The sequence below is a fragment of the Orcinus orca genome, chromosome 12, assembly GCF_937001465.1.
Source record: "Orcinus orca chromosome 12, mOrcOrc1.1, whole genome shotgun sequence".
NCBI lineage: Eukaryota > Metazoa > Chordata > Mammalia > Artiodactyla > Delphinidae > Orcinus > Orcinus orca.
In genome coordinates, this window is record NC_064570.1 from 43255 (window position 1) to 61990 (window position 18736).

General features: G+C 41.7%; 1 protein-coding gene across 1 annotated transcript; it reads left to right on the forward strand.

Annotated features, from left to right (window-relative positions):
• The first annotated feature begins 7 nt into the window (after positions 1–7).
• PSMB1 (proteasome 20S subunit beta 1) lies at positions 8–17948 on the forward strand. The gene is made up of 6 exons (XM_004278842.2): positions 8–187; positions 4409–4516; positions 7365–7446; positions 9841–9970; positions 16504–16610; positions 17661–17948. The coding sequence occupies exons 1-6, from the start codon at positions 75–77 to the stop codon at positions 17844–17846; spliced, it is 726 nt and encodes a 241-aa protein (XP_004278890.1). The 5' UTR covers positions 8–74; the 3' UTR covers positions 17847–17948.
• Positions 17949–18736: the final 788 nt, after the last annotated feature.

Below are 18736 nucleotides of genomic sequence, written 5' to 3' on the forward strand. Positions count from 1 at the left end.
GCGAAGCCGGAAGTGGCGCCATTTCCGGTAGGGGCCGCCATCTCGCCGTGAGACAGCAGGAGCGGAGCAGCGGGATGTTGTCCTCGGTAGCCGCGTACTCGGGCCCGGGGAGAGACCCGGCCATGGAGCCTCACAGCGCCCCGGGCCCTTTGCAGCTGCGCTTTTCGCCCTACGCTTTCAACGGAGGGTAAAGCCCGGAGAGCCGCCGCTTCCTCTTTCTCCCCCCATGTCCCTGCCTAAGGCTGTCGGCATGGCTACCCGGCTTTGCCCCGCCAGCCGCAGGCCTCCCTCTCCGTGGTTGCTCGGTTCGATCTTGTTCCTCAGGGCTTCACCGTACAGGCCGGTCACTGGGTCTCGATGTGGACGGGCAGGTTTGCGTGGACGGGAGGTAGAAATTGATATCTGGGCTCTGCTCTGGAAGAGGTTTAAAAATGGACCTAACCGTTCGTTACTATCTGAACGTGTTTCTCGCGCCAGCAGGCAAGGGGCAGGTTGAGCATCTGAGATGAAAGAGTTAGGATTGATTGGCCGTGTCGTTAGATGTAGTTGTGTCTGTAGCTAAATGAAACTACTTCATCATTTTCTGTTATTTTAAATAGCGGGTAGGATTAGTCGGCCAGACTTAGTTTCATAGATAAGCGTTTATTTTTAAGGGTTAGCGTTAAGTTAAGGAAAAAAAATACTCAGAAGGGGGACCTTTGAATATTGTATTCTTGCGTGTTGCATTCAAGTTGTCTTTTTTTTTTAGTTACCATCTTTACCTTAAATAATACTTTTCCTTGATAGTACACTAAAAGAATCAGGGTTATGGAAAAACACTCTGTTGAGGACTCCTAACAATGAAGAGCTGTATATTTAAGCACTGATTATAGTTTACCGACCAAACTTTGTACTTTAAAATATCCCCACCCAATTGGAACAAACAGATGGTCCTTTAAGGCAACCAGGTTAATTAATCAGGTCCTTATGGATTTGAAATTTTAATGCAGATTTTCGCGGTATGTTGCAAACAGGGTGGAAGGCTATGATTTTAGCCTTGTTTCTGCCACTAAAGAGCATTGTGGTCTTTGGGTACCCCTCAACTTCTTGAACCCAGATTTCCTTGTCTTTCTTAGCTACTCATATTTTGGCGAGGGGAGAATCAAAAGAGGAGCATTTTGTAAATTGAAAGCAGTTATCTTTTTTAATCCTTATGGTGACTGAGTGTTAGATGGTATATGCCTCAATTTTACAAATGAGCCTGGGCCCTTAGAAGTTAATTTTTTTTTGTTTTTTTAAAAATTTATTTATTTATTTATTTATGGCTGTGTTGGGTCTTCGTTTCCGTGCGAGGGCTTTCTCTAGTTGTGGCGAGTGGGGGCCACTCTTCATCGCGGTGCGCGGGCCTCTCACTGTTGCGGCCTCTCTTGTTGCGGAGCACAGGCTCCAGACGCGCAGGCTCAGTAGTTGTGGCTCACGGGCCCAGTTGCTCCGCGGCATGTGGGATCTTCCCAGACCAGGGCTCGAACCCGTGTCCCCTGCATCGGCAGGCAGATTCTCAAACACTGCGCCACCAGGGAAGCCCAGAAGTTAAATTTTTTTAGTCACAGAGCTGGTGTGAAGTTGAGCCCCAGGATTTGAATCCATAGCTGTGTTGCCATGGAGTTTATGTATGCTTTTATTATTGCACTTCTAAATATTTCCTATGACAACTAATGAAGTAGTTATACCACAAAATGCGTTAATAGACCCATTTCATGAGGCAGTTGCAGATTCTATATAAGACTTATAAGGTATTCAGTGTTCATTACTCACTTTTTAACCTTTGTAATCCAGTTACTGCCCTAAAGTTAGTTGCTATGGCTTTTCTCATTATTGAATTACCTTTTCTCAGTCTTCGTTCTTTTTCTTTAATATTTATTCCTGCTGGCTCTTGGGCAGCCTTTGCTTCTACAAAATAAGACTTAGTCCTATGTCTTTTTCTATTCTGACTAAATGTGGTTAAACCCCAATTGATTAGCCTTCACATTTGTCACTGAGTAGTCTCACATGTTTCATTTATGGGAAGATATTCCCAGATCTGTTTCTCCAGTTCTACCTTTCATGAGCCCCTCGATTCTGGCTTCTTAAATTCAACTTTCCACCTGGATTTTCTGCTTTCACCATAACTTAAGATATTAAAACAAAAAGTAGGGCTTCCCTGGTGGCGCAGTGGTTGAGAGTCCGCCTGCCGATCCAGGGGACACGGGTTCGTGCCCCGGTCTGGGAGGATCCCACATGCCGCGGAGTGGCTGGGCCCGTGAGCCATGGCCACTGGGCCTGCGCTTCCGGAGCCCGTGCTCCACAACGGGAGAGGCCATGGCAGTGAGAGGCCCGCGTACCGCAAAAAAGAAAGCAAAAAGCAAACTAATTATTCCTCTCAATCACTTCTCATTTACACGGCTTATAATTAGGCCATCATGCTGCTTGTCAGAGTTTAAAATCTTGGATGTCAAAATTGGCTCTTCCAGCGTCTAACACATTTTGGTAGTTACAAAAACCTGTACAGTTCGTGTGTTTATGTTTTTTGGATATACCTGTTTCTTCCTGTTCACGTTGCTACCTTCCTACTGCATTAGTCTTATTGAAAGAGTTTCCATCCTAATTTCACATATAGTGTTATTGTCACAGTAGTCTTCTTAAAATTCCACTTTGCAAAAGGAACTTTTCTCATTCTGCTCGTATAACCTTTGATTCCTCACAAAAATTCCTAGATCTGTGCTTTTCCATGTGAGATTTTCTGCTGTTGGATCTGTCCATCACATAAGCCTTATGCCACTTCACTTGTATACACAAAAAGGGACACCTGAATAAGTTGTTTGAATGTTTTATTTGAATTATACCAGTTTTCCTTTATTCAGTGTTCATGTTATGTGCAATACCATCCTTTTGTACTTCAGAGTTTTAGTGCCATCCCACCTCGGTAAGAATAATGGCCTAAGTTTTCTGAGCGCTTATGTTCTGTGAGGCACAGTGCAGGTGTTTTATGTGGGTCATGTCGTCTAATTCTCACAGCCACCCTTTAACACAGCAGCTGCTGATATCATCACCTTGAACTTGGATGATTTGTCCAAGGTCACAGAGCTGTTAAGTGGCAGGGGCGGGTTACGGGTAACTCCAGAGCCCAGGTTCTCAGTGATCATACTCTGCTGCCTCATGCTTACGCCACAAGGATCATAGCTAACACTTTACTGGAGGACCAGTTATGTGTCAGGCACTGGTATGAGGGGTTAACAATTATTAACTCATTTAATCCTCTAACACCCAAATAAGGTAGCTACTGTTATGATCTCTGATACGCATATGAGGACATTGAGGCCTTGAGAAGTTAAGCAACTTACCCACCATCTCATTACCTGCTAAGCAGGAGAGCCAGACTTAGAACCCAGACGGTCTGCTTTTAGGGCTCATGCTCTAGACCTCCACTAAACTGCTAGCATGAGCCACACAGCCACAAAGAGAAAAGTTTGTTCTTTGTTGATCCATTTTCCAACAGATATTTGGGTGTCTTCCTGAGTGCAAGACATAATATAAAGACTTGGATATAAAGAAATGAAAAACATTAAGCCTTTGGACTTCCCTGGAGGTCCAGTGGTTAAGACTGCACTTCCAATGCAGGGGGCAGGGGTTCCATCTTAGTTCCCTGGTGAGGGAACTAAGATCCCACATGCCGCTTGGCGTGGCCAAAAAATAAAAAATACAAAAATAATTTTACGGGGGTGGGGGGTGGTGGTGTGATGAATTGGGAGATTGGGATTGACATGTATACACTGATGTGTATAAAATGGTTGACTAATAAGAACCTGCTGTATAAAAAAATAAATTTAAAAAATAAACAGTGGGATAGGTTCTTAAAATGAGCAAATATATATATATTTATACATACGTGCTTATGACTTTTATGTGCAAGAGAATATAAATTTTTAAAAAACAGAAAAAATAAATTTTTAAAAAGAAAAGAAAAACACTAATCCTCTCTTCTCTGAGCTCAGATAGCTTGTGTTGTAGCGCCACTATCTACACCTAACTGCCCTCCCACCCCCCGGCGGGCAGGGCCATGGCCTTTGGCTGTTTTATAGTATCGGTAGATGTTAATTTTTTGATGACAGTGATAATTTAGTGATTTGTTTCTGTTACCTTCTGCTAAGGAACCTTTGCTCTGATTGAGGCTTGTGTTTTTTACGAAGTACTTAATATTTTTTTCCCAGATGACTTGTAGCCCAGGGATCCTTTCCCCTTATCTTTCCTCTTCCATCTGAATCCTGCACTTGCTTACATCTAGTATATTTTATCCCACTATATGCTGTGGAGCATTCTCATTTTGGGAAAGGTGTTATTACCATCCAGAAGAATTCATTAATTTTCTCTTTTGTCTTTCTTTTCCCCTCAGTACTGTATTGGCAATTGCTGGAGAAGATTTTTCAATTGTTGCTTCTGACACCCGATTGAGTGAGGGGTTTTCAATTCACACACGGGACAGCCCCAAATGTTACAAATTGTAAGTAAATATTTCTAAGGACATATTCTCAGCATCTTGTGATGATTTAATACTGCAGGAGATTTAACTTCTAAATGACTTGTTTCATGAATTTTTTAATTGCCTGTTTGGAGCTTAGCTTGCATTTTTGTTAGGAAATTGTTTTCTAATAATTCAGTATGTAGTCTTCATGATATTTGCCATATCTAGGTACCAACAGTGTTTTTGGTAACTTAAATATTTTTTACTTCAACATCTTATGAAAAATTTCAAATATACGACAAAGGTAGGATAATTTTGTAGTGAACACTCATATACTATCACCTAGATCTTATCAGTATTTTATTATTATTACTTTATCATACATACTTTCATCCTTCTATGCATCCATTAATACGTTGAATTTTTTTCTAATCTGCACCTTAAAAAAGAAGATAACCTGAAACATTCAATTTAACCATATGGTAAGCAGTTGTATCCATCGTTCACGGTTTTAATGGGGTGCTTATATTTTTTCTAAAACATAAGAAAATAAAGGCATGTGTACAGGGGAAGAAAGTCTGCGTAAGTTACCTAAATGCATCTTGCATGTTAGCAGTGGTTTGTATTTAACATTTTTAGACACAGTTAAAAGTGGTGGTTACGCCTACGTTAGTCCACGAGATAGTCTTAACCTTGAATTGTAGCAGGAGTGGACTGATGAGGTTCGGGTCCTTTGGGTGGGCCTTGCGGTGCTGCAGGGCATGAGCTAGCCCACATCTTAACCTAAAGAACAGTAAACTTGTCTTCATCTTCCCAGTTCCCTTTCTGTCCACTTCTCTTTTGATACCCCTTTCTCTTCTCTGATTTGTACTGTACCCATGCTATAATTTTTTCTTCTAAGTTGTAACTTTTATAATTTGAAAGTAGTAACGTCATAAATAAAATTTAAATACGTAATTTTATATATATTATCCTTGTGCAAGATTCTGCTCATCTTTATAATGTTCTGTTGTAGTTTGTGTGCTGCCTAAGTGAATACCCATTTTTTTTTTAATGAAATTCTTCAGGTATATAGAGACAGAACGTTAATGTGTTCCTGTCACGCATGTTTTGCACTAGACCATACATGCAGTTGAATTGCCTGCGTGCCTCTGATCCCATGCCCTTTGGGGCTGACCTAGAGCCAAGTCTGCCTCTTCCCCACCTGTTTGAGACTTACATTTCCTCTTTATTCTTTGCATAAAAACGCCTCTTCATTTATGTACCTGGATATTTGGCAAAAGCATTTTGAAGCTCAGATTTTGTCCTACCCTCTTGGTACTGTCAACTCTTCTTAGTAGTATAGGCAGTGAAGCCTTATGGTATACTGGGGGTCTTAGGCTCAGTGCAGTGAGGTTGGGTATAGGGGTGGATCAGGAAATGCTGGTGGTGCCCCTGGAGGTGCCAGTGGTCTCCCCAGCTGGACACGTATGTTTTGTATGAGTCATTCTTATATTTCTGAAAGGAAGGGTATCATGTGGCCTCTGCTGATCATCTCTTGATGAGATTGGTTTGTGTTTCCTTATACATGTCAAGACTTGGGAATTAATTTTTGAGACATAGATGTACCAAGATTTTACCAGTTTCCCTCTGGTGGGCATTTGGGTTGTTTTTGTTTGTTTTGTTTTGGAGAGCCATTATAATAATACGTATACTTACACACAAGTGAACCCAGAGTATATCTTTGCAAACTTGCATAAGTATATTGACTGGATGAATTTCTGGCAGTGGAATTATTGAGTGAAAATGGTGTGCATTTAAATTTCTACTAGATACTGTCAAACGAGCCTTCTAAAAACTTGCATCAGTGTATCCTCTTTGCCAGTATCTGAGAGTACACATTTCCCACAACATCACCAGCATTAGGCATTATTAGTCTAATAGATTGAAATCATCTCTTATTTAGATTTGAATTTCTGATTGGCATGGAGGTTCTTTTATATGTTTATGGTGACTTGTGTCTCTTTTTATGTGACTTTCATATAAGTTACCCATCTTTCCATTGTGTTTTTTTTTAATTGAGGTATAATTGACATATAATAGTTTCAGGTATACAACATAATGATTCTGTATTTGTATATATTGCAAAATGATCACAATTAGTCTGGTTAATATCTGTTACCACACATAGTTACGACATTTGTTTCCCTGTGGTGAGAACGTCTAAGATCTACTCTCTTAGCAACTTTTAAATACGCAACACAGGCTTATTAACTGTAGTCACCATGCTGTGTATTACATCCCCATGAGCCATTGTGCTGTTAATGCTTTTCGTATTTTTAGGAACCCTTTGTAGAATAAGGAAATTAAAATTAGACTTTGGTTGTATGTACTACAAATACATTACCTTAGTTCTTTTTTTTTTTCTTTTTGGCTATGCTGAGTGGCTTATGGGATCTCAGTTCCCCGACCAGGGATTGAACCTGGGCAACGGCGCTCTTGGTTCTTTTTTAAAACTTTGTTCATTGTATTTTTATAGAAGTTCTAATTTTTTATGTAATAAAGTTTGTAAAGCTTTTTCTGTGTGAACATTGGGTTGTATCATATGTAAATTGGCTTGAGTTGTGAGCTAAACTAGCTGCTCACAACTCAACCTAAGGTTGTAAAAAAATTCAGTCATATTTTCCTTAGTCCATTCATAGTTTCATTTATTCTTTTGAGTGAGATGTTGGGATACAGGACCTCCCAACCCCCCCCGCCTCCCCCCATAAAGAGCTAACTAAATAGTTGTCCCATTACCATTTGGTGAATAATGGGAATGGGAGTTTTCAGTTTAAAATTACCCAAGACATGTCTTCCTCTACTGTCAAACCAACTTAGTTTCCTGAAATGTGGTTTTTTTTTACAGAACAGACAAAACAGTCATTGGATGTAGCGGTTTTCATGGAGACTGTCTTACCCTGACAAAGATTATTGAAGCAAGACTAAAGGTAGATGCCTTTGTATATGTCTGCACTATTGAAAACTAATAACAGTCCTTTAGGTTCTTTTAAGCATATACATCATGACTTGCTCAGAATAGCTGCAGAAGAGCTAGACGTCTAGCAGGTGAAACTAACCTGTCCTGGAAATGAAATGATAGTGTTAATGCAGCATCATCAAAGTAGCACAATGTGAAACTACAGCAAGTTCCTTTTGTTAAAATATATGTACAGTATAAAGTAAAGGATTCTCTACCTTTTTTGAGGCAGACTGGGAGGGGTTTCTTCTGAAGACACTCTTCCCTCAGAAATGAAACAAATCAATTTCTGCAGAGGAGGCAAGCTTTTAGACCGAAGCTTGGTCTGGAGCACCGCCAGCTGACATGCTCTCTATATAGCACTGCACTGTTAGCAAGAGCAGGAGAAGAAGGAACAAACCAGCTGTTTGGACCAGAGGCACAACCTGCGCCATTGTTACCTGCCCCTCAACAGGCTTTAGTTGATAGCTAGCTGAGGAAGGAGATTTGATGCAAGGTGGATGAGGGTGGAAGAGACGAAAAGGGTGGTATTCGGAAGAAGTAAGAGAACGAGACAGACTAACCTGTTTTACAGTTTTTAAAGGGCTGACATTGCCTGCATGTCTTTTGTGGAAGCTGGGGAGGCATAAAGAACAAAGGAATGCTGACTTGATGAAAGCAGAGGGCCGTCTGGATTTTGATCATCGCCTGTGTGTATTAGCAGTGTTTGCTGCAAGTAGTTTCAGGGAGAATAGGATAGGTGTAATTTGGACTGTGCTAAAATGGATTTTATCTGTAATAATAACCAGTAACTACTCTCTTCTTAGTTGATAACAGTATAGGGTTGGAGTAGGATTCTCAATCACCATATGTCAATATTCAGAAGTGTAGCTCTGTTTCTTAATCAGTTATAGCCTGCTGACATTTTTTAAACTGCTGATATTTACAGTGTCAATATTATATGCTGTTAATATTCTTATTTAATTTTGTAGGCTACGCGTCGTAATTTTTAATTTAGTAGTTGGTTAAGTCCAGCTGGTACATGAAAAAGTGAGCCGGGTTGGTCGCATTCTGTTTTGCCTATTTGTGATAACCCTTAAGATTATGTGTGATGTCACTGGAGTATGTAATGAATTTGTTTAACTGATACTTGCTCTTTGAATGTGTAGAAATGATTTCATTTACTATTTATCAATTGTTAACATTTATTTAAAATCTATTTATATTGAAAGCTTTAGTGACTTATATTTATTGATGTATTTGTATGATTCCTAATGCATATTTTATAAATGGCATTTAGAGGACAAAAATAAACATGACATGAGAGTTGTTAATAAAATAAAACAAGCAACAGTGAGTTCAACTCAGTGTACAGTCCTTGAAATTTTTCTTTCATATATTATTGTGTAAATGGTGAGGTGAATAAATGTTGGTGCTCGGTTTTGAAATGAAGAATTTTCTTTATAACCATGGAAAAAATGTTTCTGTACACTGATTTATCCAAGTAGCTCATTTCTCATCTTTCTTCAGTATTTGTCATTGTTTGATTTTATAGTACTTCTTAGGTTTCTCTTTAGAGATGTTTGCTATGTAGCTGACAAACTGGTGAACTTAAATTTATTTTATTGGATAATTTGGGATTCCTAAGGATGTAGTAAATCTGAGATTGGCAATCACTGTATAAGATGCTGTTTGGGATACTTCTTTTCTCCATGGTAGATGCTCTAAGGGTCAAGACCACTGCACTGTATTCACACACAGTAAGGGCGCTGCCCTCGCACCTCACAGGTACCTACTCTGCAAAGAGACGGACTTACGTCTGAGTCTGATCAGGAGTTAGCATAGCAGATATCTTCAGCTTTATGAGCCATTTGGTTTCTGTGGCAACTGTTCAACTCTGCCCTTGTGCAAAAGCAGACAGACAATATGTAATGAATGAACGAGACTGTGTTCCAATAAAACTTTATAGAAACAAGTGGTGGTCTGAATTTGGCCCATGGACTTTCCTGACCACTGTCTGTTTGCAGAGTGGAGAGCTGGATTTGGAACATCCTCTCCAGGTCACCTCATATGCTCTGTTTGTATATATTTGCTCTTGAGTTAGCAGTGCCTGGGATAAGGATGGCATGGAAAGTAGTCTTTAAACCAGAGAGCTGAGGGCAAACTTAGCATTCTTTCCGATAGAAGTGTTTGTAGCCCCCAAAAATGATAGGACATAATAAAGTATTTTATTTTAGTAGTATTGTGTTGTTTGATCATGAAAGAAACAGGTATCCTTTCCCATTTCACCAAGATAGGCTTTCATTCTTTTCAATTTACTGTTCATTGTTCTAGTCTTTAATATATTCTGCCTCTACATGCCTGTTATTTTTGTTAATAATTGCAGATGTACAAACATTCCAATAATAAGGCCATGACGACAGGGGCGATTGCTGCAATGCTGTCTACAATCCTGTATTCTAGGCGCTTTTTCCCCTACTATGTGTACAACATCATCGGGGGACTCGATGAAGAAGGTAGGATGTTTTCTTTCTGGGTGATGAATGGGGTGGCATTTCTTAGATGTGTGTGTGTTTCAAACCAGAGTTGAAAAGAACCGGATACCCTCTTGCCCAGCAACTTCATTTTCTCATAATTAAAGCAGTGAAGAAACTGAAGCTAGGGCTTCCCTGGTGGCGCAGTGGTTGAGAGTCCACCTGCCGATGCAGGGGACACGGGTTCATGCCCCGGTCCGGGAAGGTCCCACATGCTGCAGAGCGGCTGGGCCCGTGAGCCATGGCCGCTGAGCCTGCACGTCCGGAGCCTGTGCTCCGCAACGGGAGAGGCCACAACAGGGAGAGGCCTGCGTACCGCCAAAAAAAAAAAAAGAAGGAAAGAAAGAAAGAAACTGAAGCTAAAAGGGAAATCAATGATTATCCAGAGACACACAGCAAGTGGTGTATTAAGTGAATGTTGGGCAGTCAGTTGTTTCACTATTTTCTCAAGATCTTGCATGAATTTGATAGTATATTTAGCATTTTAATCTTACAGAAAGAAACCTGACTTGGAGAAGCTTGACCTAAGTATGATTCTAAGTAAGACAAACGTACTTCAAAAGGTTTTTATGAAAGTAATGTGTTAAAGAAGTGCATTTCCACCAGTATTTTTGGATAATTTTTAAAGTCCCTCTTGGATTTTCTGTCAGAGTCATACCAGGAGGGCCAGTGAAAATCAGCATTGTTACTTGACGTTTCCATGCTGTTTTTGATCCAAAGCATGGATCAAAGGGCAGCAGTGTTTTTCAGCAGGTCTGATTTGAATTGACTTTTAGTTGCTTCCAGAAATCAAATACAGTCTCCCAGGACAGATCTGTGCTGCCTTTTAGAGTAGTCCAGTGTAAAGAAGTTACAGAAATGTCTTGGGCATCATTGAAACAGTCTATCTTTCTGAGAGGGAAGGTTTCTGGGTAGGATGGGGTCAGGTTCTTCTCATCTCCTCTCTCGTTTTCACTCCTGTCCGTTCCTGTTCCATGGGTGTTTTCTTTGTTCTCCCTCTCTCTCTCTCTCACCTCTGCCCCTGTATGTGACCTCTGGGAGCATTCTGATCATTTTACCTACCATGGTTTATATGTAGACAAATTAGGTTGACACAGTTTTTTCAGGCTTTCAAACTTGCTTGAAAACTAAGAGAAAATATAAAGCACAGAAATGGTACATAGAAATTAATTACACTTAACCTGGGTAATTAAATTCTAGCCACAGGTTAGCTTGCCTTACCCAGCATGCTGGACACTTCTGGTGCCTTTTTTGACTTCAGTTATGTCTGACTTGAATGTCAGGTTAATAAATTCAGATTTTAGCAATATTAATAATAGCTACCATTGAATTTCAGCAGGCCAGACAACGTCCTTTGAGTTTTTCTGAGCATCAGACTGATTGGAGAAACCTCGTGTGTGCTGAGCTCGTGTGTGGGCAGAGCTAAGGCTCGGATCTGCTTGACTTCACAGCCCTCTTCTTTGATTTCCAGATTACACTCGCTTGCTTTGGTGGTATTCTCAGGCATTTCTAACCTTTTTTTCCCCCCTCTAATCTTGTCTGGTTTGATTTGGTTTTATTCCTTAGAGGAATTTGTGTGTGTAGTAAAGCAGTCCTTTGCCGCCTTTTTCTGTTTCCCAGGACAGCCTTCAGCTCTCTCACCCGTGCTTTCCTCTTTCTTGGTTTATTTCCTTGTTTGGTGGTGTGCATCTCTAGAGAAATTTCTGAAGAAAGGAATCAGGAGACCTTTTGGAGTCCTTGTTTTTTGAGTCTTTTCTTTATCCTGGTGTTCTGAAAGGTTCCAGCGAGGCTCCTCGCCCAGAGTCTTGGCTCATTTATTTTGTCTCCTCTACTGTTCTCCTCCTCTCCCAACCCTGCCTTCTCCACAGCCACCTGGGTTATGATCCATAGTTCCTCATTTTTTCCCCTGCATGTTGTCCACCTGTTTATTTTTTTGTTCTGCTCTGAAGATTTCCTCAACTTCAATGCCTCATTCTTTACTGAGCTTTCTATTTTTGCCATCATTAATTTCCAAGAGCTTTTTCTTCTTTGTTAGCTCCTTTATTTTTATTTTAAGTGTCCTGTTACTGCTAGATTTTTTTTGTACTTCTTTGAAGTTTTCTTGTGTTCTCTGCATTTTCTCCAGCTGCTTTTTTTTTTTTTTTTTTTTTTGCGGTACGCCGGCCTCTCACTGCTGTGGCCTCTCCCGTTGCGGAGCACAGGCTCCGGACGCGCAGGCTCAGCAGCCATGGCTCACGGGCCCAGCCGCTCCGCGGCGTGTGGGATCTTCCCAGACCAGGGCACGAACCCATGTCCCCTGCATCGGCAGGCGGACTCTCAACCACTGTGCCACCAGAGAAGCCCCAATTGCTTCTTTTTAATGCATTATTTGATAAGTTTGGAATATGTATACACCCACTGAGACAATTTATTCCTTTTTTAAATTTTTATTTATTTATTTTTATTTTTGGCTGCATTGGGTCTTCGCTGCTGAGCGTGGGCTTTCTCTAGTTGCGGCGAGCGGGGCCCTGCTCTTTTTTTTTTCTTTTTTTTTTTTTTGGAGGCCTGCTCTTCATTGTGGTGCGTGGGCTTCTTGTTGTGGCTTCTCTTGTTGTGGAGCACGAGCTCTAGGCGTGCAGGCTTCAGTAGCTGTAGCACTCGGGCTCAGTAGTTGTGGCTCGCGGGCTCTAGAGCGCAGGCTCAGTAGTGGTGGCGCATGGGTTTAGTTGCTCCACGGCGTGTGGGAAGAAATCTTCCCGGGCCAGGGATTGAACCCCTGTACCCTTCATTGGCAGGCAGATTCTTTACTGTGCCACCAGGGAAGCCCTCAGATTGCTTTCTTCATCTTGTTTATTTTTGGCTGCTGCCTTCTACATTGGAGGCTTCCTTCAAATTTCTTTTGAATTTTGGCCGTCCATTTGTACTGAAGATTGATAATCAAAATCTGGTCATAAAGGTCTGCACTGAAGGAGCACATCAGCTCTCCATTTAACACTTCTGTTTTTGTACCTGCCTTTCACCCTGTCTATGGTTAAGCCTGGTGCCTCCAAGTCCAGAGCCTCTGCTGAAGTTTTGAGACTTTTTTTTTTTTTTTTTTGGCTGCGTTGGGTCTTTGTTGTTGTGCGCAGGCTTTCTCTAGTTGCGGCGAGCAGGGGCTACTCTTGGTTGCGGTGTGCGGGCTTCTCATTGCGTTGTCTTCTCTTGTGGCGGAGCATGGGCTGTAGGTGCGTGGGCTTCAGTAGCTGTGGCTTGTGGGCTCTAGAGCGCAGGCTCAGTAGTTGTGGCACACGGGCTTAGTTGCTCCACGGCATGTGGGATCTTCCCGGACCAGGGCTTGAACCCGTGTCCCCTGCATTGGCAGGCGGATTCTTAACCACTGAGCCACCAGGGAAGTCCCTGTTTTGAGATTTTATTTCCTGTCTTTTGTGTTGGTGGAAGTGGGGCTCTGTTCCTATGGAGACCCTCAGGACACTGGGTCAACAGCTGACTTTAGCACACAGTCGACAGCTATCTACTTTGACCTCTGTGCCCTTACCTCTCCAGTTGCAATCATGCCCTCTTGTAAAAAATTTTCCCCAAGTTAATGAGGGCTTTAGTTTTTCTGTAATGAAAACAATAATGCTTACAGAAGTCAAATAGTACTGGAAGATACAAAGATAAAAGTAGTAATCCCCCAACGCCTGTCCCTAGAGATAATTACTATTCAACTTATAGCGAACATGCTTTTAGATATCTTGGTGTGCATACGTGCTTGTACACTACATAAGTAGGATGTAGTTTATACGTTTTTCTGGGACTGTCCAGTGGATGTATTATCACTGAGGTAGCTTTATGCTGGTGGATAAAGGCATGCATACTGATTCCAGGCTGACATATGGGATAGGGCGGCACCATAGTTTCCCCACCAGTCCTCTGAGGATTATTTAGGTTGTTTCCAGTTTTCTTAATATAAACAATATGACAACTCCTGTACATACAATTTTGTGTATTTCTCCGACCCAGCTTATCTCCCTGGAAAAAATTCCTAGAAGTCGAGCTTCTGGGTCAGAGAATATCTATATGTTTGCATCCTGCTGACACCATGGGCGTGCCCTTCAGAAACAGTCCTCCTGCACTCCACCAGCAGGGGTGTGAGTACCTTCTTTTGTTTTGGGTTTTTTTGGTTCTGTTTTTGCATCCTAACCAGTCTCAGAATTTTGACACATTCTAGGTCTTTGCCTAGTAAATACTTTGTTGTTTTAATTTATATGTATTTTTTGTTTATAGAGGTTGGGTGTCTTCGTGTTTATTGCCCTTTGCATTTCTTTGGAGACTGACCCATGTGTTAATCTTTGCTTATTCCCTTATTCGCAGGTCAGTCTTTTCTTACTGATTTATAAGAACAACTGTGTTAACCCTGTGTAACGTGTGTGGCAGATGCCGTGCACGAGCGTTCTTGGTCTCTGACCTTTTGGGATGTGTCTTGAGCTATACAGAAGTTCCTGACTTTCATACAAATCTGTCAGTCTTTTCTTTATGGTATTGAGTGTCTTAACTTTGTTAGAAACGCCTTCCCCATCAAAGGTTTACCTGTGTTTTTTTCTAGGACTTGTCTGGTTTTATTTTATTTTTTACTTTGAAATAATCGCACTTTTTAAGAATTATTTTGATGAGGGAAATCACTTTATACTTACAGCCAAGATTCAGGCCTTCTGCACTCATGTTACAGATGTCTCTTGCTTTTTCTAAGGGAGTCTTTGAAGCTGTGGTCTTGGGTATATTCTACTCTTTTGTTTTCCTCAAAGCTGTGTGTGTGGTTTTCTGAGATTGGTTTACCCTTGGGTAAATCTTTTGAGCCTCATTTTACTTGTGGCCTATTGGCCTCATGAGCGATGCAGTTGTTCTTTTGGCTTTATACCTCATAGCGCTTCTTTATGTGTTGAAGTTAGTGGCCTTGCTTGCTGTGACCTTGTTTCTTGTTCTAAGCCTGCTCCCAGCAGAGCACTTCTCCAGGTTCTTTCAGGTGCTGCCTCCTCAGCCGGGTTAGGGTTAGGGTTAGGGTTATATCTCCGTAATTCTGCGGTGGGAAAAATACACACAGCTAATGTTGGCAGTTGTCCATGGTAGTAAGAAGATTGTCCTTATCTCACATCTCCCAGGGTAACTACTGGAGTGTTTCAGTTATGGCATAATGTGTTTTAAAAATCAGTTGTGTCACTTTTAAGTCATACCTTATAAATGATCCGTGATTTCTCACACTTAGAACACAGTTGTTTTAAAAGGCCTTTTTAAAAATTAGTGACATGTATTCTTTGTAATAAACTCAATACCAGAGCATATAAAGTGATTCCCTTCTTTTCTTGTCTGTAATCCCACAAAGATGAATAACTACAGTTTACTTATTAATCTTTCCATATGTTTTTGTGTGTATATGTAAATGTGTGTACAGTTTACTTAATGCCTTTAAACAAAAATAGGACTGTACTCTACATAGCACAGAGCTCCTTATTTTACATTGTCCCATGGATGTGTCCCACAGACCTGTCCTCCTCTTCCTAGTCTGCACATGGCTATGTTGACATATACCATTTTCTGCTAATGGAGTTGGTTGCTTGTAAATTTTTGCTCTGTAAGAGATACAGAAATGATCTTGTACATATTGCTTTGTGTGTTTATGTAAGCATTACTTGTAGGTAAATCTTAATTCTGTAAGTGAAATTATTACTGGGTCATAGGGTACGTACTTTTTCTCTAGTTGCGGCGAGCGGGGGCTGCTCTTTGTTGTGGTGCGCGGGCTTCTCATTGCAGTGGCTTCTCTTGTGGCGGAGCACGGGCTCTAGGCACGTGGGCTTCAGTAATTGTGGCTCGCAGGCTCCAGTAATTGTGGCTCGCAGGCTCTAGTGCGCAGGCTAAGTAGTTGTGGCACTCAGGCTTAGTTGCTCTGCGGCATGTGGGATCTTCCTGGAGCAGGGATTGAACCCATGTCCCCTGCATTGGCAGGCAGATTCTTAACCATTGCGCCAGAGAATTCCAGGGAAGTCCCTGGAATTTCTTCTTAATTAAATTGATTTTTTTATGGTGCTGATGCTAAAGAGTGTGCTTACTATTAGTTTAAAAGTACACAGTAAATTTTTCATGCTTCTCACATTTAGCACCCGGAAAATCTTACACTTGTGTCTATACTGCAACTACACCAGTTAGATTTTTAGGAATGTTGTGAGGAGTTTGGTGCAGAACTTAGAGCAGGACCTGTGATTGTTAACTAGTGAACCTGTGAGACCACATACATAGTGGGAGCCACGGCGTGGTAATCGGTGATGGTAGCTTGGAAGAGAGCATGACGCTCCTGGGGGCAAACGCCTTAGTGGACAGGAGTGGGCAGGTGGGCCTCCGATTGCATTCTGAGGGGAGGGGAGGGGAAAGGCAGACTGCACTTCTTCTGAAATTTTAGCCAAGTTGATAGTCCATTTTGTATCACATTTTGAGTAGATTTATTTTACCACGATTTGGGAATGTGGTCAAGATGCATCCTTATGAAGACTGTTTTCTTCTTTAAGGGAAGGGAGCTGTGTACAGCTTTGATCCGGTGGGTTCCTACCAGAGAGACTCCTTCAAGGCTGGAGGCTCAGCCAGTGCCATGCTGCAGCCCCTGCTTGACAACCAGGTAATAAGACTGCGTCCAGGGGGCGGTGGCATTAACACAAAGTGCCTCCCCTGCATTCTCTTCACCAGCTTGGGGGAGTGCGGAAGTCAGCGCTTTCTTGTAGTTCGCTGCTGAGTTTGCTGGGCTGATTTGCCCCACCCAGCCTTCTTGTCTCTGTTCCACTGGTTCTCCTGCCGCCCCTCCCTTCCACGGCTCCAGCTTCTTCCCTGTTCTCACGGCTTGGAAGGCGCTTCTGTCTACAGTGGTTGGTCCATGTTTTTGGTTCTCCTCCTGCCATTTTTACCTGCAATCATGAAAATGCATTTCTCCCCCAGTCTCACCGTTTCTGTGTCACCTCGTTTTGTATTCTAATTTCCAAGTATACGTTTAACTTGCCCCCTCTTCTGTCACTGCTGGCTGCATTCAGGCTTGCGTGGCATCTTGCCTGGGTCATTGTGTTTATTTCCAACATCCTTTTTGCCTCCAAGCTTACTTCCCTACTTCATCCTCCTTGCTTGTCTAGAATTCGTTACGTAGTATGTAGTTACTTCTGCTTGTTGCTTATCTGCCTCATCTCCTGTCACTCCATATTCCACTCAGATCCTTGAAGTGATGTGCCTTCCCATCTCCATCCCTTTGGAGATACCACAGCCTCCATCTGCAATGTTACTCCATCCTTGAACTCGTTTATCCTTTAGCACTCCTCTACTTAGATGTATTTTCTGCTGAAGCCTTTCTTTTCTTCTCCCAGGAGATTTAGTTAGGACAGCTTGGGGCTCTCCTGGCTCTATTTTCTTCTTAGTTTCAGTAGATTCTGTAACGATAGTTTGCTTACATATGTTCACGCCTCTGCTGTGTGCTTCTCAAGAGCAGGGCCTTTGTCTCAGTGGATATTGGTCAGGTGTTAGGTATGTGTAATTCAGCCAGGTCTGGAAATATTTCAGTTGAGGGACATTTGACGTTTGTGTGATGTACTCATGTTGAACCCTGAGACGTGTGAAAGCTTTGGGGGAGACTGGACTGCCTTTGTATGGTCACATGATGCCTCATCCAAGGTTTCTGTCCCACCAGGTTGGTTTTAAGAACATGCAGAATGTGGAGCATGTCCCACTGTCCTTGGACAGAGCCATGCGGCTTGTGAAAGATGTCTTCATTTCTGCTGCCGAGAGGGACGTGTACACTGGGGACGCACTGAGGATCTGCATCGTGACCAAGGAGGGCATCAGGGAGGAGACTGTGCCTCTGCGGAAGGACTGAGTTCTGTGCCGTTGTCCTTGATTAGTTCAAAACTGGTTAAGTTTATACCTTGGAACTGTTGGACTGATCTGTTTTATTAAAGAATAAAACCCCAAGCACTTATTTTGTTATGACTTGTTTTCTTCCAGGACAGAACTAGGAAGTAGAGTTTCTTTTTCCTTTCGTTTTCTTCATTCTTCCTGTATTTTTCTGTCATCCAGAGCTATTTTTGTATTTTAAGGATACAAAATCTTTTAGCTTTCATCTATCTGGGAAAGTTCACTGTTTTGATCAGCTTATCGTCTTATGGTAGGTCAGCCCATCTTATGGAGAGTGTTTGGAATTTATTTAGTCCACCCAGCTTGCCTTGAAGGGCAGATTACCTTTAAACCACCTCAATTTTATCAAGACATTAATGGATATAAGTAGAATATGTTAAGATTTATCATCCCTGGGATTGTTAAACAGTCTGGAATGGCTGTTTTGGAGGAAAATCTTTAAATCAACCAGAGTAGAAGAAAACTGTAAAAGCAAATAGCCCTTTAAACGGGCTTTAGCCAGAAATCTGGAATAATTTGTATAAACACTTTGGAAATGTTAAAATTGATACCTAAATTTCGATAGGGTGTTTGCTTTAGAGCTAATGTTAAGTGCACTTTGGCTCCATCAAATGGGATGGAGTCAACATTGGATGTGGGAGTAATTTTCTTGATGTCGAACAAGTCAAATTCTGGGCTACGTAGGGGTGTGATTTGCCTCGCGGCCAATTTTACCGTTGGCCTTCCATGAGGAATTTAAATGATCAAAACCCCGTAGAGGATACGTATTTTAAAATTTGCTCGAGAAGTATTTGTTGAATACTCTGTCACAGGCACCAAGGATGCAGTGGTGGCATCTCATTCATTTCTCTT

Excerpts from the sequence above, each read along its gene's own strand:
- PSMB1 (XM_004278842.2), top strand. The coding sequence starts at position 75 with ATGTTGTCCTCGGTAGCCGCGTACTCGGGCCCGGGGAGAGACCCGGCC. Across the intron at positions 4,517-7,364 it reads AGCCCCAAATGTTACAAATT|AACAGACAAAACAGTCATTG; the intron begins GTAAGTAAATAT and ends TTTTTTTTACAG. Across the intron at positions 7,447-9,840 it reads TTATTGAAGCAAGACTAAAG|ATGTACAAACATTCCAATAA; the intron begins GTAGATGCCTTT and ends TAATAATTGCAG.